General features: G+C 40.4%; 1 protein-coding gene across 1 annotated transcript in view; it reads right to left on the bottom strand.

Annotated features, from left to right (window-relative positions):
* Astn2 (astrotactin 2) overlaps positions 1-16,455 on the bottom strand; it is an 803,377-nt gene extending 786,922 nt beyond the window's left edge. The window contains exon 1 of the mRNA XM_032902906.1: positions 16,270-16,455. Within this exon, the coding sequence (XP_032758797.1) occupies positions 16,270-16,455 (186 nt within the window). The remainder of the gene's footprint in view (positions 1-16,269) is intronic.
* Between the last annotated feature and the right edge of the window lie 10,885 nt (positions 16,456-27,340).

Genomic DNA, 27,340 nt, shown 5'->3' with positions numbered 1-27,340 from the left:
ATCCAGCCAGGAGGAGCAGGCACAGGCCTGTAATTAAGGTACTCAGGGTTGTGGGGGACCTGAAGGGGGGTGAAGCAGGCATAGCTCTGTGGTTCCAGGACAACCTGGTCTACAGGGGAAGTCTCAGGCTAGCTTCATAGTAAGACCTTGTCTTAAATAATAGGGTGAGAAAAGGAGATAGGTAATAGATAGATAGGAAGGTAGGTGACAGATAGATAGATAGATAGATAGATAGATAGATAATAGATAGATAGATAGATAGATAGATAGATAGATAGATAGATAGATAGATAGATAGATAGATAGAAGATTGAGACACACAAAGAAACACAGAAAAACACAAAAAAACGTATGCTGAATCTCAGTCTTGGCGCGGGTCTGTAAGTGATCTTGGGCTTCCTCACTTTGTTCATTCATAAAACAGGTGTATTTTCCCATACCTTTTCTCTGAATGGTCACTAACAGGAAGTTGCTACAACTTAAGAAAGTAACTAAGATATGATGAAGACCACTGGCATATGCTAAACAGTCTTAAACCCGCTACAGTGACTACATGGAGAGCTGTCAGAGGCTCTTTCCCGCATCCTCTGAATCTGCAATCAGTGCTTTATGCTGAGAAAAGGTCACAGTGTGATAAATCTGTCATCTGCCTCACAATCGACCCACTTCAGTTGTATACAGGGCACCCATTCTGTCTGTTTTCTATAAAATTTTTAGTTTTTCATCATTTCTCTCAACTTTTGAGGTCACTGCAGCCACTAAAGATGGAGGTGCAGCACCCTTAGTTCCCACCCATATCAGCCAAATAATATACTTACACAAAATAACAATAAAGGGGCGGCTTGGACAATATGAATTGATTTCTATATTTTGCTCAGGACTTCCAAACCAGAATAAAAGTGCTAGAATGGTAGGTTTCTGGTGAGGTCTTTGTGTCTCCAGGTAACCTCTTCTCTGTACACATTCATTGTGGTTGTCTCTTCTTATAAAGACATCGTAAGACTCTAATGCGTATGACTTTCTCTGACATAAATTACCTCCTTAAAGCCTCTGTCTCCAAATGTAGCCACACCAAGGTTAGGTTAAGGGCTTCAATTTGGGAGCATTCCCCTGCAGTTAGTCTACAACACCTCCTGTTCAGAACCTCAGAAAGCTGAGTCAAGGCTGCACACAGAGGAACCCTGCATTGCCTCTGTACAGGATTTCAGACAAATGTTCTCCAGCGACTTTACCTATCTACACTGACAGGGAATTAGGGGCTTTATCTTCTGACAATGACCAACTGTGGGATCCTAAGCATGGTCCTCTTTAAGTCTGTCTCCTCTGCTATATAGAGTACTATAAGGAACATGGATTTGGTATACCATCAGAAGATTATTTAAAAATTGTTTCATAATGTTTTAAGATTGTATGCAATGTTTTCTCATCATGTTCAACAACTATTCTTTCATTTAACCCATCTCAAATAAACCCCACCTCTATATCCTTTCTCTCTCTTTCTCTCCCCCTCCCTCCCCCCTCTCTCTCCATTCCTCTTCTCTCCTCTCCTATTCTCTCCTCTCCTATTCTCTCCTCTCCCCCTCTCTCTGTCTCTCTCTCTCTCTCTTTCTCTCTCCTTTTTTCCTTCTCTAATTCTATATTTCCCAGTAATTCTAATTTTGTTGCCCAGATACTCTTGGGTGTAAGATCATCCACTGAAGAGCCCTGGACAGAGAAATCTGTCTTTTATTCTCCCAGGAAACATCAAATGTCAGTAGCTTCTCATATAGGGATGGGAGTCCATGAGCCCTTCCCCCACACAAGCTAAAACATTGATTGGCTCAGTCTTGTTCCAGTCTTGTACAAACATAACTGCAATGAATTCGTCAGTACTCTCGTCTTCCCACTGTCCACTTAACAGGATATTAAATAGATTCTATTAAAGTTAAGTGAACAGAATATGAGCTTTAAAAATATTTACCATTTATTTAGTGATCCCAATTTATTAGACAGGAAAATTCTTACTTACTTGGGTCCATTTTGCACCAGAGGAAACCATAACCTAGTTAATAGTAGATCACACAATTTTCAAAAGGTTCACAAATCTGAATCTCCTAAATTCTCCTCTCTGCTTCCAAGACTATTATAATGGCCCAGACATATGCATCAGGCAAGATTCATTTAACTAAAACACTTAAGTGGGAGAGTCACACATCTCCCCTAGACTGATCCCCACGGACATATACAACATGTACACAAAGTATAAGGTATAGCCATGGTCTTAGTTACCATTCTACTACTCTAAAGAAACATTACAACCAAGACAGTCTGTTATTTTTGTGATATGTTTTAGTTTGCATAAATGCTCATTTTTGCTCACTTATTTTATTTTTCACATTGAAAATAGACTCTTATCTCATACAATATATTCTAACCCCAGTGTTTCCTTTCCGTACTCCTCCTAGCTTCCCACATCCACATCTACTCTTCCTCAGATCCACTTCTCCTCTATTTTCTCACAAGAAAAGAGCCAGCTTCAAAGAGATAACACACAAACAGGGAAAAACAAGATACAATAAGGCAGGTTGAAAGCTCCCAAAATTGAGGTGGGACCAGGCAACCCAATAGGAAGGAAAGCGTCTCAAGAACTGGCAAAAAAGTAGGAGATACAATCACTCCAACTGTTACCAAGGTGGTTTATTACATAAAGCATTTAATTACAGACTTGCTTAACAATTTTCAGAGGGTTAGTCCATGATCATCATGATGAAAGGCATGACAGCCAGAAGGTAGGCCCGGCACTGGAGTAGTAGCCGAGAGCCCAAATCTCTTCTGAAAGTGGCAGGCAGTAAGAAAGTCTGGTCTGAGAATGGGTTTTTGAAACCTCAAAGTCCCCACGCCCAGTGACACATCTCTAGCAAAGCCATACCCCCTAATCTTCCTAAATTCTCCACCAAGTAGGAACAAAATACTCAAGAATATAAATCTATGAATCTAATGTAGCCATTTTAATTCAAACCAGTACAGCTACCTATGTAATTCCATCATTATTATGGAACATGAAGTTAGGGCAGTCCTCACACACTTCTTTCAAGCATCAATAAACAGAAATTGATGAGGCACCCATGGAGAAAGCCTAGGGACCTGTGTGTGTGTGTGTGTGTGTGTGTGTGTGTGTGTGTGTGTCTGTGTGTCTGTGTGTCTGCGTGTCTGTGTGTCTCTGTGTGTATGCTCATACTCATACCATAACATGCTTGTGGTTTCCAGAAGATAACATTCAGACTGAAGTTAGTCATCGGACTTGATAGCAAATGACTTTACTACTGTCTATTTTCTCTGTGAATTTTAAAGGAAATGGAGAGCTAGGAGCTGGAGAGACAAGAACAGAGCAATTGTGACAGACTCACTTAGGAAGAGCGAGGACTTTTACCAATGACACAAAGGATCCAGCTTTCTTGTTAGTGTTTTCCCAGGCAATGTGACTTGGGCAAGGCTAGCAAGCTTGATGCCCCTCAGTGAAGCAGTCTGTAAGGTGGACTGGCCACTGGTTCATGACAAGGTTTTGTTAGAATTAAATGAAAATCTTGTGAATGAGCAAGCTGAACCTTTATCTTCCCCTTTCCCATGTTATGGGGCTAGAGGCTACTAGTTCTTAACCTGTGCACATTCCCTAGAACTTTAAATGCATATTCAGTCAAGCAGACCTGGAAGAGAGTCCAAGAAATGTCTTTTGACTCTTTGTGTTGTTAGTCCTTCTTTGTGTTGTCGGTGGTGAGTGTATACTCACCTTACTCCTCTTTTAAGGTCCTTACATTAGATATGATTGCTGTGGAGTAAGATGTATTGTGAGGTGTTGGAGTTTTCTTGGGGGATAGAGATTGAATTTAGAGCCTCACACATGCTAAGCAAATACTTTACCAGTAAGCTTTAGCCCTGTCATTTTTATTTTTCCTTTTTTTTTTTTGTTTATGAGACAGAATTTGGTTAAATTATTCATCAGGCTCGAAAAATCCCTCAACTTGTGGCCCTCTTACCCTAGACTTCCCAGTGGCTGGGATTACAGGCAAATGCTACCAGACATTTTTTTTTCCTGAGATAGAGAAGTTCTCTATTTATAGTCCAGACTGAACTACAAAGCTCATCTTGCCTTAGTACTATAATTTCCTATGTACCATTGTTCCGTTTTTTTTTTCCATCTTTATAAACTTGGGTATTTCTTATTTACATTTCGATTGTTATTCCCTTTCCTGGTTTCTGGGCCAGCATCTCCCCTAACCCCTTCCCCTCCCTTCTCTATGGGTGTTCCCCTTCCCATCCTCCCCCTATTACCGCCCTCCCCCCAACAATTAGGTTCACTGGGGGTTCAGTCTTGGCAGGACCAAGGGCTTCCCCTTCCGCTGGTGCTCTTACTAAGCTATTCATTGCTACCTACTAGGTTGGAGGCCAGGGTCAGTCCATGTATACTGTTTGGATAGTGGTTAGTCCCTGGAAGCTCTAGTTGTTTGGCATTGTTGTTCATATAGGTTCTCAAGCCCTTCAAGCTCTTTCAGTCCTTTCTAAGATTCCTTCAATGGGGGTCCCGTTCTCATTGTTCCTGGCATAAATGTACAAGTTTGATATTTATTATCTCAATGAAACAGGACCTCTGGTACTTAGCAGAAAGTGTTATAGTTTGGCATAGTCATCATGAGAAAGAGTAAGAGGTCTGAAAAAAACTTGAAAATGAACTAATACAAGAGACAACCCCACCTTATTTGTTTCTAATGTAGGAGGATTATTTTTCACCATTCCCAGTGATACACAATAAGTAGTAAAACTTAGCGATATTAGAGCATTTTAAAAATCCTAATGTTCAGTGACCAAAACCAGACAAACATGGACCACACAAGTCAATTTAGTATCAAAATACACAGCTTAAAATACATACTATATTGCTAATTTTGGATGAAACATTTACTATATCTGGGCTTCAATTTTTCTCCCAAGTGATATTGAGAACTGATGTAAGAATTAAGCAAAGTACTGGATGTACTGTACATATTCCTTCAATGGACTCATTTTCTAACAGCCTTTGGAAAGAAGTTGTAATACATCCAAGTGTGTCAAAACTCTAGGTAGGAACCCATCCCCCATCTCCAATTTCTCTGCCTTAACTCCAATCTCCCATTTGTTTAATCAAGCAATTTACAGGGGGTAAAATAATTAGTGGTTTTGAGTGGTTTTTGATACAACCAGACACTGCAATCAGGATAAATCATCTCTGACATATGCCCAGATCCTTCAAATGACAGATGACAAACAAAAGGAGGGCAAGGTTCTTCCTCACAGGCAGAATCATTGAGTTAATGGAAGAATTATTGCCCCAGCAATCCACTCCAGTCCTATTGAAAGGAACCGTCCAATTTATCAAAGCTAAATGAACATTAATTGCAGCAGTCTGGTAAGTTTTCCAGCCGCTATGACCTTCATTGAATTTTAATCCAAAACAGATAAGATTTTCTTCCACACAAGAGGAAACAACACAATTAGCACAAAATGACAGTGAGAATATGAAGCAGACTCACACGAGCAGCATGCATGCACACACACACACACACACACACACATACACACACACACACACACATGCACACGCGCGCATGAACACTGATTCAATACGACTTAAAATTCTGCATCATGAAGGCAGGCGGGTAGAAGGTAAACATGACTAACATCTGCCTTGGCTCTTCCCCCTCCTTCATTCAGGAGGGAAATTGGGGAGGCAGAAGGCAAGATGAGGAAGGTGGCAAGCGGTAATAGAGACAGAATTTCAGTTAACTGTTGTAATTAATGTTATGTCTCATTGGGGAGAGATTAGGCAAAAACAGAGAGGGAAGAAAGAAAAAACAAGTATTATTTTGCCATTAAAGACGCCCTTGAGCTGGGGAACATCCGCAGAAGAAGTTTGAATTGGGTAATTGTTTGACTATCACTGAATCTGCAGACAGGATGATTACACCAGTGAAGTGAAATATAGTAGTGTGGGAATCTCCACCAGGTAAAGCTCCCTCCACACAAAGGAGCAGACTTGCTGCTGATAATAACTTACAGTAGAGAAGAGCATAGAGGGAGACGAATCGCAGGAATAGTAGGAACTATGCACACCACATGTGCACACACACTGCAAAGCAACTATATTAGAAACTCAGTTGGAGTTTTCTGGGATTTTTCTTGGAGTTTTCTGCATTTATTAACCAGAAGTTCTGCTTTAAAGAAGAGCTGTCCTTTCTGTCCTAGTTATTTACATAGTCCACTCCTTCTTCTAACAGCATTCGCAAGTCAATATTCTTTTTTTTTTATTAACTTGAATATTTCTTATATACATTTCGAGTGTTATTCCATTTCCGGTTTCGGGCAAACATCCCCTCCCCCCCCCTTCCTTATGGGTGTTCCCCTCCCCACCCTCCCCCATTGCCGCCTCCCCCCCAACAGTCTAGTTCACTGGGGGTTCAGTCTTAGCAGGGACCCAGGGCTTCCCTTCCACTGGTGCTCTTACTAGGATATTCATTGCTACCTATGAGGTCAGAGTCCAGGGTCAGTCCATGTATAGTCTTTAGGTAGTGGCTTAGTCCTGGAAGCTCTGTTGCTTGGCATTGTTGTACATATGGGGTCTCGAGCCCCTTCAAGCTCTTCAGTTCTTTTCTCTGATTCCTTCAACGGGGTCCTATTCTCAGTTCAGTGGTTTGCTGCTGGCATTCGCCTCTGTATTTGCTGTATTCTGGCTGTGTCTCTCAGGAGCGATCTACACTTCTGCACTTCTTTTTTTGCTTCATCCATCTTGTCTAATTGGGTGGCTGTATATATATGGGCCACATGTGGGCAGGCTCTGAATGGGTGTTCCTTCAGTCTCTGTTTTAATCTTTGCCTCTCTTCCCTGCCAAGGGTATTCTTTGTTCCCTTTAAAGAAGGAGGAAGCATTCACATTTTGATCATCCGTCTTGAGTTTCATTTGTTCTAGGCATCTAGGGTAATTCAGTCAATATTCTTAACTCCAGCCCAACTTAACTCAGAAGATATTTAAAGAAATGAAAATTAAAGAAAAAGGATTAACTGAGCTCTATGCTAAGATACTTTATTCTTCCCTCAGCCCTGAGAAAGAGTATGGTCTCTATAGTCTCATTTACAATAGAGGAGATAGTGAGCATTAGAGACATGTAGAACCACATCTAAGGGCAAGGAATAAGAGAAGGCACACATGGAATACACAGCCGTCTGTTTTCAAGGCTACACCACTTCCCATTAGTCCAAGTTGCCTTTTGAGCACAGGAAAGAAGGGAGAAAGGAAACGTAGCCAACATTCCACCAACCTGAGGTCAGCACTCACGTTTAATGTAGAATGACTCAAATCATGTGGGCAAAGGAATAAACAGTGTGAACATCTATACACAAGTACACACACACACACACACACACACACACACACACACACACACACACACACACATACACACACTGAGAGAGAGAGAGAGAGAGAGACATATATGGCAGAGGGAGGTGTTATAGGAATACTGCATAATAGCCCTGGGTTCCTGAAGGGGAATAAATTATAGAAGGAAATATTAGAGTAGAATGGGTTTGTCATTCTAGTTTGTATACTTGGGGGGATTATCAAGTATACGGTTCCCCTTCCTCTGTCCCCAGCTCAACATTACTCTTTGGAATGGACCTCCTGTCACCCTTTCTTCCAGCCACTGCATTGCCTCCAAACTGACCTTTCCCTATGTTTTCTTCTCTGACCCCTACTCTATGAGACTCACTATATACTATCCTTATTGTGCAGAATGCTCCTGGTCTCATCCTAACATCTGAGCCTCCATTCACCCCAGTGTCCTGCCCTGCCCTAGCCATCCTTACTACTCTTGCTTCTTACTCTCGGTGCCTCTCTCCTGCGTGTGTTTCTCTGTTAAACCCTCTGAATGTTCCTGTCACGTTCCGTCATTTCCCTGCTCATTGTTCTTGGCTCCAATTTCTCTCAGTTTGCTTTCTCTGTCACTTTCTGCCTCTGGTAGTTTTACTCAGCTGTTATAGACTAGTTTCTCAGGAATACCGACAGTTGTCTACTTTTTCTGTCTGGAATTTTCTCTGCCATTTTCTACCTCTATCATACCAAAATGTCTTCATGTATTTCTTGGCCAAAAGCCTCATAGCAACTATCTGCAGGACCCTTTCTCAAGCTGAATCCCTGTCTCAGGATGTTTTTGTCACCTTTTCCCCAAAAGGCTTCATCTCACTGAGCAATCATGGATACTGCTTCCTTATTTTGTTTATCTTTCCTTTTTTTTGTGAAGGATTAAATTGTTGCTTTTGCTTAATTACTTTTTGGAGAAATTCATACATGAACACTGCATCTACATCACTTCTACCCTTGCCTTTCGCCCAACTCCTCTCATGTACCCTCCAATACCTCTTGTTTATTATTGTCTCACACACACACACACACACACACACACACACACACACACAAACCTATGAGCCCATTCATGTTTGCTAATATGTGCATATATACGGGGCTTGACAGTCGGGATTGGACAAATTATATGGGAGATTGTTTCAGGAGAAGACTGACATTTTTCCTCTCGCAGCAGGCACTGACCTCCTGTAGTTCTTCATTTAGAGGAAGAACACCCACTTTCTGACCAGTTAAGTAAAGATGGCTACAGTCTGCTTCGGTTTGTCATGATTTGTGTGCATACCCCCTGTAGAGAGCTGCTTCCTGCACCATTGACTCTGCAGTTGGCCATAGGATGAATAGGTTTTGGCCCACGGAATGTGAGAGAAGCAACAGCTGAGCATCGGATACATTTCTGTATTTTCCTAGATCCCTACCAGCTGCCTTGCTGATTCTCTCTGCCATGTAAACCAAATGTCTCTGACTGGGGCTCTGCTTCAGCCAATGTTCCAGTGACAGGGAATGTAGAACTGAGTCACAAACCCTACAACTGCCCACACTTCATATGTGTGAGAAATAAAATGGCCAGTCCTTGAGACTGGAGGGAGGATATCTGTAGAACAAATAACTGAATGGTCTGCAAGCGTAGGGTATTGTGAAGTGTAAGGTGCTTCCAGCTTTAATGTTCCAATAAATGCTTATAGTTCTATTGCTTTGGCAATGTTATCGATCCTTCCATATAGATTATCTCCACTGGATACTATGGTTTTAATTTTATTTCAGTTGTGTAAATGACCGAATGAATAACTTGGAATGTCGAGATGACTATATATCTCTCTATGGCTGAGATCTAGCCAAGTATAAGCCAGGATTTTAAACAGAAAAATCTCTTATCTGTGTATTTCTTGATGCTGACAATCGGGATTGTTCTCTGGAGTCCACATACAGGTGCACAAAAGTATGTGGGCACCCACACAAGCTAAGTGTATACAGACACGGACACACACACAGAAGCACATGCAAACACACACACACACACACACACACACACACACACACCAAATACTTCTTAAAAGTTGCTTTATTTATTTGTTTGTTTTTTCTTCTGGCAGATAAGATTTTCATTGATATTTTTGCATAGATACACCTATCTATCATTACATGACTGATAAAATCGGTGACTGGAGGAATTAGTGATATGTTTTGAAAGAGTGAATGCACTTGTTGGGGCAATACTTTAAAGCCATATTTCACAGACAGATTTAATAAGTATTATTAAAACATAGCACAGATCCTTCAAATTAAGCTACTAATTAACACTGGTAATAATAGTTTCTTAGATTTATGAGGCATGTTATAGTCCTCAAAGCATTTCTCATATATTATGAGACCGGAAAACTATAGATCATCTGAATTTGAAAGAAATATAATAGTCATTCTATCTATTATCCATTTCAGAATCCTAATGGTTGGGCTTCCAACCTTGGCTGATACACCCATGCAAATAAGGTTTCCACTGCAGGCTAGCTGAGCTACTCCACGGCTTGAAAATTTCAGTATATTGAGAGATAGTCTATGTTGCCAGAGTAGTAATTCTGGTGTCTTCTAGTGTTCCCTCATGGGGTCTAACAGAACACATCTTTAGCATTTCCTATAGGGAGTTACACACTTTTCCCTTCCTAAGAGAAAAGTGCCTTCAAAAGTCTTTTGTTCCACATCAAACCATACATATCTTTTCATCCCTCTTATGAAAACATTTGTCACAAAAAAGACTAAAGTATTTTTTCAGAAAACTCCATGATAAAAGATATTGATCTCAATCCATTTCTTTAATAACTTCTGTGGAAATCCTTAAGACAAGACATGGTATATCAAAATGAAATGATATCATTGATTAAGGAAAGTATGGAGTGGAGTCACAATGTCCAACCCTGTGAAAGAAAACCTGAAACTATTTTTTGCTATAAGAATTATTGTTAATTGCAAAACTAAAATCTCAACATAGTAACAGTAGCAGCAGCAAAATGTAAAAATAGACAAACAAAACCTACCTTAATGCAAAGGATAACAAGAAATTCTGATCACATTTACTGGGTAATTTTGCATCTAATCTTAAGGCCACCTGGAGCAGGCAAAGAAATTTTGATCACATTTGCTAGGTGATTTTGCATCTAACCTTAAGGACACCTGGAGTAAGTGAACTCCTCCATTCTAAATAAGCAACCTTCCCAAAAGAACTCTGAGCAACTAGAGAATGCTAAGAGCAGGAGAAGTAGGTCTTTTCCAGGGTGGAGAATACCAATTGGTTACCAAGTGGCCAGCCCTGAGAACATATGTGCAGATCAAGCAGGTTATATTTAGAAGTATATTTATAGATGCACATATTCATGAAACAACAATTAACAAAGAAAGACCATGGATTTCAAATAGAACAAGGAGAATTTTATGGGAGGGGTTAGAGGAGTAGAGGAAAGAAAAATAACATGCTTATATTATAAGCTAAAAGACAAGAAGTCATTAAAAAAAACCAACGTTCTTGCTATTCATTTACATGCCCAGATGTTGAACAGATCTGAGAGAATGACTGATACTGTGAGTTGATGCTGAGGAACAAAGCAAAAGGTACTTACAGGATTCAAGCCAAAAGCCTGCTCTGCCTCCGTACCTGAAGGTAACTTGCTCAACTTCTGGCTTTCTATCCCCCTCCTGATAAACTGTTGGCATGAATAGCACCTCTCTCTCTCAAACTGACAAGATTCCAAGTTCTATCAAGTGAATACCCCATAAATAACAGGCACGATAGACCCTCACTACTGCTAACGTTTTAATAACAGCTTTTCCTTTTTGAGCACTATCAGGCACTATGCCATGTAGAATCGTGCCCAAAAACACAGACTCTCAATTTGGACAGACTGGAGTCAGAATCTCAGCTTCAGTCTTTATTGGTGATGTGCATGAATGGGATTCAAAATCTTACAAACTACCAGGTTCCTCATCTGCAAATGGGGGCAAACAACAGCATCTTCTTTTAGGGTTTGCTATATCAAACAGAATGATACAAGCATTGCCTTTAGACTGCCTGGCAGCAGAAAGTTCCCCAAGCCTGTGATCATTACAGGTCATTGTACAGGGCACTTGTGAGTGGAACCTCAAATGGTGCAGAGGCAAAACTCTTAAGCCATGGGGAATACCACACAATTTTATGAGTGACACAGGTGATTTGACCAAAGATATAAAGGTTATGCGGAGATGGCATTCAAATTTGGAATTGTCTTCTAAGCCATAAACTCCAATAATCTGCCCATGAATTCCAAATATGAGCTAGTAATTGTAAAAAGTCACTTGTGGTACATTAGAATTTAAGCCAACAACAAAGAAGACACATGGTATTCAGTATATTACTCAGGTGAGAAACAGAAATGAGGTGTTATAAAGAATTAATTTTTACCTTTTTAACCTTTGCATGTTCAAAATCTCACAAATTACTATTTTATTAACATTAAAGGATTTTTTTTGTCTTTTTCCAGTTTTTCTTTTGTTTTTGTTTGTTTTATTGTTTGTTTATTTGTTTTTAAAATAGTCCCACTTTGAGATCTGGCAAGAATTATGAATGATGATACCACATGTTAAAAAGAATTTGCAAAACAGCCCAGCTTATAGTAAATATTCAAAAGAAATGTCAGGTGTTGAGACAATTTGCTCTACATCACACAGCAATAGAACAGCACAAATAAGACAAGAGCAGTGTCTTCATACTCCTTCAAACACTCAATGCTGTAATGGTAATATTAATAGCCACTGTCTCTGTGGGTTCGCTGTGCATCATGCATACTAATGTTCATCACTATTTATATATTCCCTTCACTCTTCAAGATTGATATAATCAGTATGGTTTTATCAGACTTAGAAAACTAAGTCTGAATAATGTTAAAGGACCCAGTCAAGGTAGGAAGAAAAAGAAAGGATGGGTGAGGAAAGGAGGTTAAGTTAAGAGCCAGCTCGGCTGAATTATATATATTTGTTTTCTTCTGGGCATTTAGGCTTCCTGCATGGCTGACGCTGATTGGAGCTCAGACTAGGTTTGCAGAAGGAAATGGCAATAAAATGTCTGGCCCAGGTTCACCAATAGTTTCTTAGTTGTATCATTGTTTTAGTATACTGATAATCAGATGGTTGACCACTTAAGAATTAGGGAGCTGCTAAATTCAGGTTGTAAGGAGCCTAAGTAACATTTCCTTCCACCTACATAGCCATGGATTATAGAAGGCTAGAGATGCTGAGAATGAAATTTTGTCCTTAATGCTGAGGGAAGGAGACAGAGTTATAGATTCATGCCACCTCACATCCTTCTTTGAGATTTCACTGCATGATTTTGGTCCTCTTAAAAAACATCTCAGACATTTACCAAAAATAAAAAGGACAGCTGAACTGAAGGGGTTTGCAACCTCATAGGAAGAACAACAATATCATCCAACCAGACCCCCCCAGAGTTTCAAGAGACTAATCCATCAACCAAAGAGTACAGATGGGAGGACCCATGGCTCCAGACACATATGTAGCAGAGGATGGCCTTGTTGGGTGTCCATAGAAGCCATTGGCACTGTGAAGACTTGTTTACCCAGTGTAGGGAAATGCCAGGGTCTTGAGGTGGGAGTGAGTGGGTTGGAGGAGGAACAACCTCCTAAAAGCAGGGGTAAGGAGGATGGGAGAGGGGGGAACTGAGAAAGGGGATAACATTTAAAATGTAAATACATAAACTATCCAATAAAAAAGTACAGCTCATGAAGTAATTATGTGACGTGAGCCTGGAATTCAGGGAAGCATGTTCCCAGAACTGTCTCCATGCCAAAGAGCCATGAACAAGTAAAATTTACAAGTCTCAGACTTTTCATCTTTGCAATAAGAAGAGTCTCCAGTCATCTTGGGAGCCATTCTCAATGTTCATAAAAGCAAATGCTTCTCTTTGTGTTCTTGCTGAGTTTTGTGTAGCTGTGAGAACAAGGACAGAGACTGTGGCATTTAAAGCCCTGACTATTCAGGGGACTACAGGCAATGATGGCCTAATGTGGAACTCAATTTTCCCATTAACAAAGAAGGAGAGTATAATAAATTAGAATACTTCTACCTTTTCAATGGAACAGCCTTCAAGTAAGAAATGTCAATGTCCTTATGTAGCTCTGATCCAAGCCTTTAAGATTCAAGGGCTTAGTGTAGAGGCTCATACTAGTACAACTTACACCCCATGTACAACAAAACAAGGACCAAGGAATTAAATACCTGATACAAAATCACCAGACAAGATAGTTGGGAACGAAAATATCATACACAGGCTCTAGGCCCCCAGAGTCCTTCCTCATAATATTTCTAGAGACTGGTATTGTCTTTGAGGAGCTACCTTTGAGGGTCAAGTTTATCCAAGATATAAGTGCTCTTACAGTAGATAAGGAGACCATAAAGAATCTATTTAGATCCTAACTAGTTGACTACAAGTAATGTGTGTGTGTGTGTGTGTGTGTGTGTGTGTGTGTGTGTGTGATGGACAGAAAATGTCAGCTTCTCTATTCTCTCTTCTGCAGGCAAAACCTGCAGGGAATTTCAGTGATATCTGGTTCACATTGAGTTATTATTTTCAAACTGAATTTGCTGTGCAAAGAGAAAAGGAAAGGGATGTGATCCTGGGCAGACTGGTTTACTGGAATAGACACTAGGCCTGGAGTCAGAAAAGGTACATTTAGTACTCATTTATAATTAAGATAATCTGATATAGGTTACTGGGTTACAGAAAAAAATGAGTGCAAGTAAACGTTATGGCATAAAATAGAATGCACTTAATGAATATTAATTGAAGCTGAGGCTCATGCCCAAACATTAAAGACAGAAGAGCAGTCGCACCCTCCACCCCTCTCAACACTAGGTGGTACTTCAAAGCCCATGGGAATGGAGATAGCATACTGAAGCGGTGTTTACAAATTTGCACCCCAAAATTAGCATGCAGGCACCCACTGGGGTTGGCATGTGGCTGCATCATTTGCTAAATATATATATGTATATGAAAAAGTCTACCACACACATTCCATGAATAACACAAAGGCCTTGATTTGTTCTTCCACGTGCTAAGCACTTGTTAGGTCCAAAATTAACATTGCTATCTGGCTAGGCTATGTGTATGTGTTTCTAAAAGGAGAAAAATTCCACGATCTTACTCAGCCCTAATCAGAACATCTATTGCAATGTTGGTTGAGGTAAAAATAAAAGTTCTGTTCCACTGTAGAATCTCACTAAATAGTTACTCTTGTTAGAAGGAAGAACTAACCAAAGGAATAAGAGATCACTCATCTTTCTGAGCTCTGCTTTTCTCTGTATATGTTAGGAATATCATTATCTATCTTCATTTACTTGCTAGTGCATTCTAAAAGTAAAAACGAAGAAATAACTTAAGATTGACTTTGAAGTGTATAATATTGTGGGATAAGGAGTACTGTGAGTGTAGATGCCACCCCAAGTCTATCTGATGTGTTTTCTGTATAGTAGATGTGCGTTTTCCTAGCTTTCTCTTTACAACGCACTAACAAATTGGGCTAAAGGAAGGTATAGTACAGTTTGTAGAATTCTTGCTTTACAAACACAAGATTCAAAGTTTCTTTCCCAAGAATCCATATTAAAAAGTCAGGTATGGTAACATGCACCTTTAGTCCCAGAACTTGGAACCCATTAGAGAAGAATTTAAGAGGTTGCCAGGCAGTCAGTCTAGAAATCACTGAACTCTGGGTTCACCAAGACCCAGTGTCTGAAAAAATGAAGAGAGATAGCTGATGACAAAGGACAGCAATTGCTGCTTCTGGCCTCACACATGCATGCAGATGGATGTGGGAACTCTCTCACTCTCTCTGTCTCTCTGTCTCTCTCTCTCTCTCTGTCTCTCTCTCTCTCTCTGTCTCTCTCTCTCTCTCCTCCCTGCAGTAATTCTAACCTTTTAAAATAAACAATTAACAAAAGACTGCTAATTGATTCTAATAGCCTCCTCAGAAGGGACAAGAGATTCAAAGTGGTTTGCCATTCAGCATACCTAGAAGATGCCTTTGCTTCTCTGTGCTCTTAATTTTATCTCTAACGTGCAGGTGATGCGCTACACTTTATGCATTCTTGGTTTGCTACAGTGAGGTAATTGTCATAAATTGTGCAGCATGGTTCTGGACAAATGAGAGATATTTAATAAGGTCTCCAATTGAGAGATAGGAGGGAGAGTCTCTGGGACTCAGTGCTGGCTTAAATACTCAAGAATAGTTCTATTACTTGCCCAATATGGCACGTGGGGTAAATTTTGTCTCTTTGCTAGTTTGATTGGTTGTTTGGTTGTTTTCTCCCTCCCTTCAAAGTATTCAACAACCAGAATGTTGTAAGGATAGAGACATCATCCTAATTGGTTGTGTTGATTATATCCGGCTCATTTCTTTGTTCCACCTTGTAGTAGTCATGAGGCATAAAGCATTGAGGAAAGTGCTTTCAATTCCAGTTTTACTCTGATTTTGTTTGTTCAGTAATTTGCAGAGAGAACTGTTGTATTTAGGAGTACTGGACCCCATTCTTCAGCCAAGCAAGATAAGCATGTGACAGATGTTAAACAGCTATTCCAAGACATATTGGCCCAAAGATCAGAGTTGAATACCCTTTATTTTCTTCCCTGATGTGCAGTTAGCTTGTTATAGCTGGAAGTGATTGAAACTGTCCAGGTAACACTGCAGAATCCACCTGAACTTCTGAGTATTACTCTGTCGTCTTACAAGAAAGTTCTATCCTTCCATCTTCAGACTAGTTCATATTTTTTTCTGTCTTGAACCCTCTTCCCATGTCCAGTTACTCACCATCACAGAGATGTGGAGGATATGCAGCTGTTCTTCAACGATTTCTGAAGGCTCCTGCAGTGTGGGAGCAGTGGCCTGGGCCAGCTGCCCAGAGCTGCTCATGGAAACGTGGAAGTACAGTGTGCCATTCTCCAGCCACTGCTGTCTCCAGTGAACCAACGAAATGTCCGCTGCTGTGCCAGACATCTCTGTAAGATAAGAGCAAAGGCTCTGCGTGAGCTATGCGCCAGGTTTTCCTGCTCTGAGAGCAAAGGTGCTGCCTGCACACACTCATGAACTCAGAAGCCCATTATTTTGTCAAGATATTTTTCCTTGTACAACCTATGATCCAGGAGTCACTGCTTCCACTTAGAGATAAGAAACCATGGCCAAGATATTCCTCAAGTAACACAGGACCAGAGGCACCACTTGATCTTGGTGTGTTTAGGGCAACTTTTCTACGACCTGATGAATGAAAAGGTGATTCTTCTCCAACAGTAGAGTGAAATTGAGCAAAAGAATAAAAGTATTACAGTTTTCTGAAGTTGCACAACTAGCAGAAATAAAGAGAAAACCATTCTTAGGTTCATGTATGAATTTTACAGACACTGACCAGAAAGTCCTTGGATAATAGCTGGAAAGACCCAAAAGAGTCTAGGTTTAGCTTAGGTTCTAGGGTCAACTCTACTTGGGAAAGGGCATGGACAAATCTATTGTTATAAACCTTTCCCAACTGTTGATGAACACAACTTCTTTTGGGCAATGTATGTTATGAACTCAAAATCAAGAAAGCGTTGTCACAGATACCTCCAGTGATTAAAAATAATTGAAGGGGAACGCAGTGGTGGTTTGGTTAGTTAAGTGGTTGTCATGCCTGCATGAGAACATGTGTTAGGATTCCCCCAGAACACTTCTTAAACTTTTTAGGTGTAGTACATGCTATAGATCTTGGAAGTGGAGAGAATGAGATTCCTGGAGCTTACTAGTCAGTTCGTAAAGCCATTTCAGTGAGTTCCAGATTCAGAGAGAAACTCTCTCTAAAAAGTACATAAAATGGAAGTTGTGTAAGGATGATCCTCAACACTGACTTCTCAAATCCACTTACACATGTACATATGTACATACACTTGCACACACACACCTGATTAAGTATACATTCCTCTCTCTGTCTCTGTCTGTATCTATCTTTCTCTCTCTGACACACACACACACACACACACACACACACACACACACACACACACACACACACACACACATACACACACATACACACACACACACACACACACATAGAGGCACACAGAACTATCGCACAGATTTATTAATGTCACGTATCTGGAAGGAAATAATTAGGCATTTCTAGTAATTTGTTAAATCAAATCTCCTAATTTGAAGATCCTAACTCTATAAGCTTTTATTTGTTCATCAATACTTTCAGAAAGAACATATGAATGAATAGTACTTCTATTAAATGTTACATTACCACCATAATTTCTTATTAGGTAACAAGGGTGATGAAAGATGCTTCAAAATATTTGCTTGGGGATTATAAATTATAATCTTAGTGCCTTTTACAAAAGCAAGGCATGCCACTTAACCACATCTCAAAAGGACAGACCCTGTGAGAGCATCTTATGAATAAAGGAATTGAGAAATGGGCTTCTGGGAGAATTACCAGGTCTGCACTCAAATCAGAATTATTTTTGAAGCCAGATAGCCATAGTAGTGCCCATAAGAAGATGTTAAATCTTCCACACAAATATCTAAGGCTTAGAAATTTGGTCCACTGTGGTCACAAAGGTGGCATTGAGATATCATCTGTACTATACCCAAATATCCAATATGTGTTTCCACATACAAAGGAGGACTGGTGTGACAAGACCAAATTCAAGCTTTTACTTATTCAATCAGCTCTTTTCATGTCATAGCTGTGGCCCTTATTTTCTCTCGTGATACTGGAGTCACCTTGAATAGGTAAGTGGATAATAGTGCCTCTAACCAAATTCTATTGAATTGTCCTTATGTACTACTATTCCAAAAGATTTTAATTTCTTGAAGTTAGCAATCAAAAGTCCTTAGGAGATTTGTTTCTGGCACTTAGTGAGTGCTCAGAGAAAAGTTAGTTATGAATTTTAAATTAATTATTGATTTATAATCATCATAACAATTATTGATATGAATAGGGTCTATTTCAGTCTTCAGTTGTTATGAAACAATGCTGGTGATATTCTTTATGGTGTTTTTTTTATCAATTTTCAAGTCTATTGGGGAATCCTTCAAAAGACAGTCAACATTCCAGTCTTCTCCAGCCCTCTATCCAGCCTCCTAGACTGAGGTACTATGCTCTAATTTTCCGACTTCCTACAAATGCATCTTAACTTGGCTACCTCCTCCCCGCTTGGCTCCATGTTTATTCTTAAACATGAGCTACAACATAAGTCATCTCACAGTACTGAACATTCTATGCTGCAGCCCTCTAGGGCCTCCCTCTTTCCAAATAAAAGACAAAGTGGCCAGAAAATGATGAATTATTATTCTAAGTACGCACAGTCTTGGGTTGCTTGAATGGTCAACCAGAGATGAAGTGGAGATGGAAGTAATTAATCATAGTTCATCAGCTCTTACAACCATAAACCCCAAACTGTGAGGGCTTATTATTGAACTTAGGTAGCAGACAGTGTCTGAGTCCTTCTCAGCACTTTCCCTCTTCTAGACCTGGGGAGTTCTGTCTCCCCACCAATCCACTTCCACATCTCAGGACTTGGGGCATTGGCAATATCTTCCCTGGCAGCAGATTGCCACAGTATGATGGAGATATTGTAAGAAATGGTTTGCTTAGCACCATATTCATTTTCCTAAGTGCATCACAACTCAGAACTAGAGGTACAGGAAACTTGAGAGTGATGTTTGGTGCTTTATGTAGTTGTAGCCAACACAGACTGAATAGGTTAAGTCTATAAAATGTCAACAGAGTAGAAATGATTCAGCTGGAACAACCTGGTTAAACAGATAGAATAAGCCCAGGAATACTGGTGGGAATCTGAGATCCTTTCTTCTGGAGTTATAAATCCCATAATGTGTGAGAATTTTCCCACTCATGTTCCCATAAGGCAACAGAGGGTTCCAGATGGCTAGTGACATATTTAAGGTTACTCGTGCATCTGTTCTCAGCTGGACTCTGTGGCTTTGCAGTCAACGCAATTGCGACAATGCCAATTGCACTTGCAGCGTCTCCTTTTCCTTGACTAAATTAGCCCATGAACAAAACTAGATTGAGCTCTTTGTTTGCTACCGTGATGAGTGCACAGTCAGCAGACAGTAAACGTTAAATGATAATAACAGTGTGTGAAACATAGTAAATATTGAATCACAGAGGATAGCTTAGGACATACACTATTACAAAGAGACTGCTGTTGGGGCAATAGGAGGAGAAGCAGGAGACTGCAAAAATGAAAACTACTTTGGTGGAAGCGAACAGCCTTAGTGTTCATTTGCTCACTTACTTTTTCACCCATCCATTCATTCAATATAGTTTATCATGCTCGTACACAGTTCCAGGCTACTTAGCTCAGAATATGGAGATAAATGAATTGCCTGCAGTGAGCTCTGAGTCTGTTAGCAACAAAAGTTCTGTGTAGTCTGCTGTTTCCCAGCCCCATGTCATGACCTACACACTCAAACATTCTGTGAGATTAACTTATCCCTTCCCTTCTATATCCCCTTCGTCATCAGTTAGAGCCCTATGAGCCTTAATTTATCCATTAAATGTGCCAGCTCACTCTTGTATCAGAGAATAAGTATTTTCTGTCCAATCCTCCTGGAACTCTCATCCCAGAGCTTACAAATCGGTTTCTTCTCAGTATTACCACCCCAGCTGAGGAAATATCCGCTCTGTCAGGCTGTGCCTGAGCGCTCAACCTGAAGGACTCTTCTCCACATATATTCAAGCTCTATCATGTTGCTTTCCCAAAAACTCTTGATAGCACTTGCCACTATTAGAAATTTATCATCCATATTACTTGAATATGTGTTTATTCTCTGTCTCTCCAGAAGATCTAGGACCTTTTAAGCCTTATATCCTGTCATTTCTCAAACAGTTGTAAAAAGTACTTGGCATATAACAAATGTTCAGTAAATACTTACTGGAACTCTGAAGTATAAGTAAATATATATTTACATATGTGTATATATGTATACAGATATATATGCATATCCATACGAAAACAGTACACTTATTAAAAATTAGAATTCAGGGGTTGGGGATTTAACTCAGTGGTAGAGCGCTTGCCTAGCAGGCACAAGGCCCTGGGTTCGGTCCCCAGCTCCGAAAAAAAAAAAAAAGAAAAAAAGAAAAAAAATTAGAATTCAGGATGTTCACTCTCATCAGAGAATTAAAGCAAGAATCAGCAAATATCTGTTGGAAACTCAAGGGGAAGAAGGGACTCTAAAAGCCTGGATACCAAGAACTGCTCAGAAAGTAGTGAGGACACAGGGGAGGACAGACACTGTTATTCTAAGGCAATAGGAAGTCAAGGACCAGCTGGATAATCCAGAAAACGGAGCAAGATATAAATGTAAGAGGGCAACAAATGCAACTGCATTAGAGATCGGGATTTCAGTAACTTGTGTTAAAGCATCTCTATTATTTGGCCTGCAGTAAGAAACTGGCAGAGCATGCTTGTTCAGCAAGCCAGCCCTGTGTCCATTAAAAACAGGTCAAAGAAATTGTAACACGACCAAAGCCAGCTCTTGAAATTCCCTGCTGATTGATTTTCCAATTGCAGTTTCCCTTTTTTCTACCCCTGGTCCCTCCATATAAACATTTCATTGAAGTCTTCAAGTCATATTACAATCAAACTTAAAGCAAAGGGGGACTAAACGCATTTGGTCGGGAACCAAGACGATTCCCATAAAGGCAGATTATGCTGACATGATGAATATAAAATGAAACAGCAGATATTAAAGTGGGAGAATTGGTGCACCATGCCTTCCGGTGGTAGTCTGACTCCAGCGCCAGCCACCCTCCCACCCTGCATAGCTTGGTTTTATATTGGAATCATAAAGAAACACAGGGATTGCCTTTTCACCTTTCTCTGTTCTCCCCCTATGGGCTGCAACTTGTGAAATATTCAACAGTCTCAAATCCCCCCAATAGTCCCACAAAACCAAGCAAAAGGATCAGCCTTCATCAGTAATTCTGGGTAGCCCTCCATCCTGCCTCTGAGGCCACTGATGCCTTTCAGCCTCCTGGAAAAGAAATAAAAATCCCTAAGGCGTGTTATGCTTTTAATTGGCTTGTTCTTCCTAATCTATGGCACTCATTGTATTTTTATTTAATTCCTGAAGGTCATTATGAAAATAAGCAGCGCTTCTGATCTCCAGCCATCCTGGTAACATCTCCCATGTGGCTAACTAACCAGCCTTCTGCTTCCACAGCACCAGCTGACCCTCCAGTAGATTATTTGCAGAAATCCAGAGAGAGCTTCCAATGAGTTTGTAAATGGCTTGGCCTCACTGAGGAGGAAGAAGACATTATATGCAATTGGCTATAAGAACTCACTGTTCAGGCAGGCAGAGTTAGGGAAAGTAGTGATGTTAACTCTAGCCAACCCTTGCCACTGGCTATTACAGCTTCACAGCTGATCATCATGCACCTTCTGAGTAGGCCTAGGAAGTAATTGCCAAACACCACATCCTCTTTTTAATCTCTATAATGGTTAATTAATGCAAGCCTTTATCATCACTCTCATGGGCTATTGCAACTGCTTCTGTGCCAGTCAGGGTCTCATCAGAAGAGAAAAGACATTCAGTAAGGTCATTGAAAATTGTTTCATAAGAGGCCATTTAGAGAGACTTCAGTAGGACTAAAGCAAACCAAAAATAGTGAGTGAAGTGGCCCAAAGCTAGTAGCAGTAAGGAACGGTCACATGGGGTTTGAGAAGGGGCTGTTAATCTGAAACTCTGAAAGAATCACACTTGCATTAAGGGCTGCAGACAGTCTCGGTAGTCTTTAGAATGACCCTGACTCTGGCAATGCATAGCCCAGAGTGAAAACTGTCCATGGGATGAAGACCCTGAAGACATTCTCCTTCTCCCTTACAGGTCAACTTCAGCTGGATACCCACAGGTATTTAAGTCAAGAAACTCCTAAGGTCAGCCTTCCGGGGTTCACAGCAGATGAGAGATGGATAGAAAAAGGATCTCGAAGCACAAATGGAGACAATTCAACAGGTCCATTAGCTGGAATGTCTACCACCCACCAGGTTCCTTCTTTCCAACTATACATCAAATAAGCCAACTGGAAGAAATTTGTAACTTGTAATCTGATCCTCTCATTCTTTTGTTCAAAGCTTTTCTGTGGTGTCTAATATTCCATGTAAATTTATTTTGAGGAACCTGGCATACAAGTCTGCTCTTGACCAGCTATATCTTCATCTTTACTCATTCCTTTGGACCCCTTCTTGTTTTTTTGTTTGTTTTTGTCTTTGTTGATATTATTTTTATTTTTACACAGTCCAGTCATTACCCTGATCATGGTCTGCCCTCCAACAGTTCCTCATCCTATTCCTCCTCCTCCTATTTTCAAGATGTCTCCCCTCATCCCCCTGCCAGGTCTCCCCACTCCCTGGGGCCTCTGTCAAATCTCTGAGGGTTAGGCACATCTTCTCTCACTGATGCCAGACCAGGATGTCTACTGCTGTATATGTGACGGGGCCTCAGATCAGCTAGTGTATGATGCCTGGTTGGTGGCTTAGTATCTGAGAGATCTCAGGGAACCAGGTGAGTTGAAACTACTGGTCTTTTTTATGGTAGATCTCTTCCCTTTAACATATATGTCAATTTATACTATACAGTGTTGTAATTAGGATACGTACATGTATTCCTCAATCAGCATGGAATTTCATAAACTTTCAAATAGTTTTTGAGCCAGAAATCGTGTATGTGAATTACACTTTACACACCTAATCTATCAGAGCTTATCATAACCAGCCTTAAGCCTGTTTAGCTTTCTTCACCATACAGTAGAGCAACATCACCTCATGCAAAGCCTGTAATAAAAATGTTGACTAGCACTTGTAATCATTGATGTACAAATCCCTCATCATGGTCCAGACACACTATACACTGTTGTAAGTATACTGAAACCATCTAAGTATGTAGGTGAGATTTTGGCATTGCTCAAAGTAGGGGCTCCATAAACTCTTCAAAAGTTGCAATAAACTACTTCTATCTTTGAGGAAAAGGATAGCGACTCAGGACATTCAGCACTGGCTAGAATCACACAAAGAAATTTGACAGAAATGACACCATCATCTTGCTCAAGCACAGGTACTTTGGAGAATGCAAATTAAGAGGAAAATAATTTAACTTTCAAAATATTATGTTGTCACAGAGTGAGAGTGAGGATGCTTATATAGAAAACAGGCAATCTTAGGATTTTGTCTGGAGATGAGCCTATGTATACAGAGCTGGGAAGAGATGTATTAAAAGAGTAATAAAAGTTCTCTTCGAATTGTGGGATCAGAGGTGATTTTAATCATGTGCAGATACTTTTTCTCTGTATCGAATGTAAATCATCGCTGTGGTAGAGGCAAATACATGTATATTCATTTTAAAGATTCATGTAGTTGAATCAAGCTTTTCTAAGATCTGGCAGTGAAATATGTTGTCCTCATGAGCCCAGTCCATGGGACGAGAACAAAGGTATGCTATAAATAGTTCTAGATCAAAGTGTGATGCTTGAAGGAGAGATTACTTCTGCTTGGATCTAATGTCTTCATAGAGGAGTCAAGAGGATAGGCAAGATTTTTAAAAACATATCAAGTAGACAAAAAAGCCTTCAGATGTAAGAAAAGGTAAAAATTCATGAGGTAAAAGGGTGGCAAACATGTGAGGAGATGCACTGAGAAGAAGAAAAAGGAGGCCACCAAACAGCCTCACTGTAGAAATAGCACAGCAACCGAGGTATCCATTGTAGAGAGAGTGAGACATAGTAGGGGGGCAGCCACTTCTTATGCATGGGACAGCTTCTTTCAGAACAGTAAATGTTTGTTCCATTTAGGGCTCTTTCACTCAGAGTAAACCCTGGGTCAGATGGGTACTGGAGGCTCTCCATACAACACAAATGAAAATCAGAGCAAATCAAAACAAAACAAAACACGGCTACCAAATGAACAAACAAAAACCCATTAGAAAACAGGACAGATGGACTGATGACTGGGTAGATATTAGATTTAGCTCAGATTTTTGATTTGAGCATCCTAGACTAGTGAAAAAAACACTGAAGTTGGGGTAAGAAACTTAGAGTGACACGTCCCTCTATATTAACTGACCAGTTTACATGAGGACTAATCATAAAGTTTTTATGCTTTTCTTATTTGAAAAATAGGGGTTTCAGTTTGCCCAACTTACATCATATGTAATATAGAATTGAGAAAAGATAAGGCCAAACATAGAGACATTTTCACAAATCTGCAGGGTTCTGCAGTTAGTCACAAAGTATACAACATCATTACCCTGGTGCTCCAATTGTTTCAAATGTGTCAGACACAGAGCTTGAGACAGAGAATAGACTAAAGGAAGGGATACATTTGACTGTTACCCTCACAGGCTTTCTCATCTTGCCAGCGATTTTCGTTTTCTCTGTTGTTGTTTAAAGAACACCATCCTGTGTGTTCATAATGCTGTGATAGTTGCCACAAAGTAAGACATGTTGTGCACTACAGGAATGTGGGTGAGGCCAGCATGGTCCTTGTGGATTGGGCATTTGGACAAGGCTATGTAGAATTTACGGTCTGGATGGTTTATGATTCTAAGAAATCCTGATGTCAGGCAGGCAACATGCCTTCAGGATGATACTAATGGCATGCTGGGTTGGAGAGGTCGCCTGAGGGGACAGAAGGTGAAGAGGTGGCGGGGGTGTGACACAGCTGAGGCCCTGCAGCAGTAGTTGGCAAAGAGCATCCCTGGAGTACCTCAGAACCCCAGCACCACCATCAGCTGTCAGCAATCATCTCTGCCTCTGTCTCCAATCTGCCCATTTCTACATCCTTTGGGAACCGCATCTTTTATATAAAACTATTTTCCTAAGTCACTCAGTAGGAAAAAATAATATGGTTTTGCTTGGTTTTTAAAGGAGAGGGGAAAAGAAGAATTAAGAGTTATTGGCAAGGGAAAAAAGCATATCGTTTCAGATTAGATTTGAAAATAGATGGAAGGTTGATGGAATTGACTCTCATTACTCTGAGCTACTCTCTCCTGAACTCACTCTCTCTGTCTCTGTCTCTGTCTCTGTCTCTCTGTCTCTCTGTCTCTCTCTTTCTCTCTCTGTCTCTCTCTCCATCTCTCTCTCTGTCTCTCTCTCTGTCTCTCTCTGTCTCTCTCTGTCTCTCTCTGTCTCTCTCTCTCTCTCTCTCTCTTTGTGCATTTTTTTTGAGGGAGTCATTCCTTGTCATTTACCTTCACTCTACTTGTGCTGGATGCTTCTTCTGTTCTTTTTTATGTCTACCATAACAGTGAGATTTCCATTATCCCTTTCCTGAAAACGATGTGGAGAAGTAGCTAAAAGCATGAGGACAGAGAAGAACATTTACACTACCTACTGAAGTGTCAGGCTACTGTCGGGTTTTCATTCATTGCCTTATTTCGTCTGACATGGGTATGCAAGGTAGAGAGTGCTCTATTCATTTTTCAGCTGAGAGCTCTAAGGCCTCGCGTGCTTTTATTTAATAAAGAGTAGAACATTCAAGACCTAGTTCCCTGATTCCAAACCAAGTGTTTTTCATTGCCCTCCTGATTTGATTGAAAAAAGGGATCAACACATTGAAGTAAAGAAAGAGACAGTTGTACTCCACTTTGCAACATGATATGAGAAGAAACAGGACAGTCATCCTGCTGTCTACCTGATGCTATGGCTGCATGTTTCTTCATTCTAAAAGCCACATGTTAGGGTTATACATGTGTCCCTCTGCTTTTAAGATCCAAATATCACCACTACAAGTGGTACAAGAATTATTGTGTAATGCAGAGTTTGTAGGGTCACTCTGTTCCTTTCCATATAATTAACTAGGTTGACCTTTAACACACTCACGTCTCTGAGCTTCACTTGTCTCAGAGACAAAAGTGGGAATCATAAAAACAATCTTTCAAGATTATTGTGAACATTGGGCAGTGGGATGTGTGAAGGAATAAGCATTTAGCCTTGGATATAACCTGTCAGTCATCTGTCTTCTTGTTACTTTTTTCCATCTCACCTCTGTCAAGGCAAGAGTCTGTCTGTTTTAAGTGTGTGTGACAGTATCCAAAGGAAAGCAAAGGGGAGCAGAATGGATATAAGGTTGCATACTTTGCAAATACTCTAAAGTCTTACACCTCATCTCAAGCTTTCCATGTCCCTCCATTAATCCTAGAACAATGAAGTATAGTATTATGAAATTACGATATAGATGACAAAGGGATGGAGATTTGACCCACCTATTTAACCAATCCTGAAAATGAGGACCAGGGATGGGTGGAACTTGTCTTAAGTAACAAAGCTTCACACTCTAACACTCTTGCCATCGAGTATAACAAAAAGATCTACAACAGAACCAGCTTAGATGGGGGAGGTCGAAATCTCCCTGACTTAGGAAATGATTTGTTTTTAAACCTTGGCATCTAAACCTCTCCTCTCATCCTGTGTGAGATGCTGCACAACTCTTCCTTATGCTTCTGCTCAACAGACAGGTTGATCTCCCACCGACGAGGCTGAGCAGGTGAGTACCAGTGCATGGATTCAGAGCTGATGAGTCAGGGACGCCTAAGACCATGCAGTACAAGTGAGGAGGGTGAGAGCTGTAGTAGTCAGTAACCAGAGTCCTTGAGATGAGATGAGATGAGATGAGATGAGATGAGATGAGATGAGATGAGATGAGATGAGATGAGATGAGATGATTAGACTGGCAGCCAACAGCACTAGCTATTTGCAGAAAGGAAGACTAGGAAGAACAGCCTTTCCATGATGAATTGGTGCTTGGGTCAGATCCTTACCAGGACCTATTGAATATGGCTGCCACATCACCACATGGAAGTAAATGGTTGCCAATATTTA

This window comes from Rattus rattus, chromosome 1 (assembly GCF_011064425.1).
Source record: "Rattus rattus isolate New Zealand chromosome 1, Rrattus_CSIRO_v1, whole genome shotgun sequence".
NCBI lineage: Eukaryota > Metazoa > Chordata > Mammalia > Rodentia > Muridae > Rattus > Rattus rattus.
Note: the sequence above shows the minus strand (reverse complement) of the source record. Positions and strands in the feature narration are given on the sequence as shown.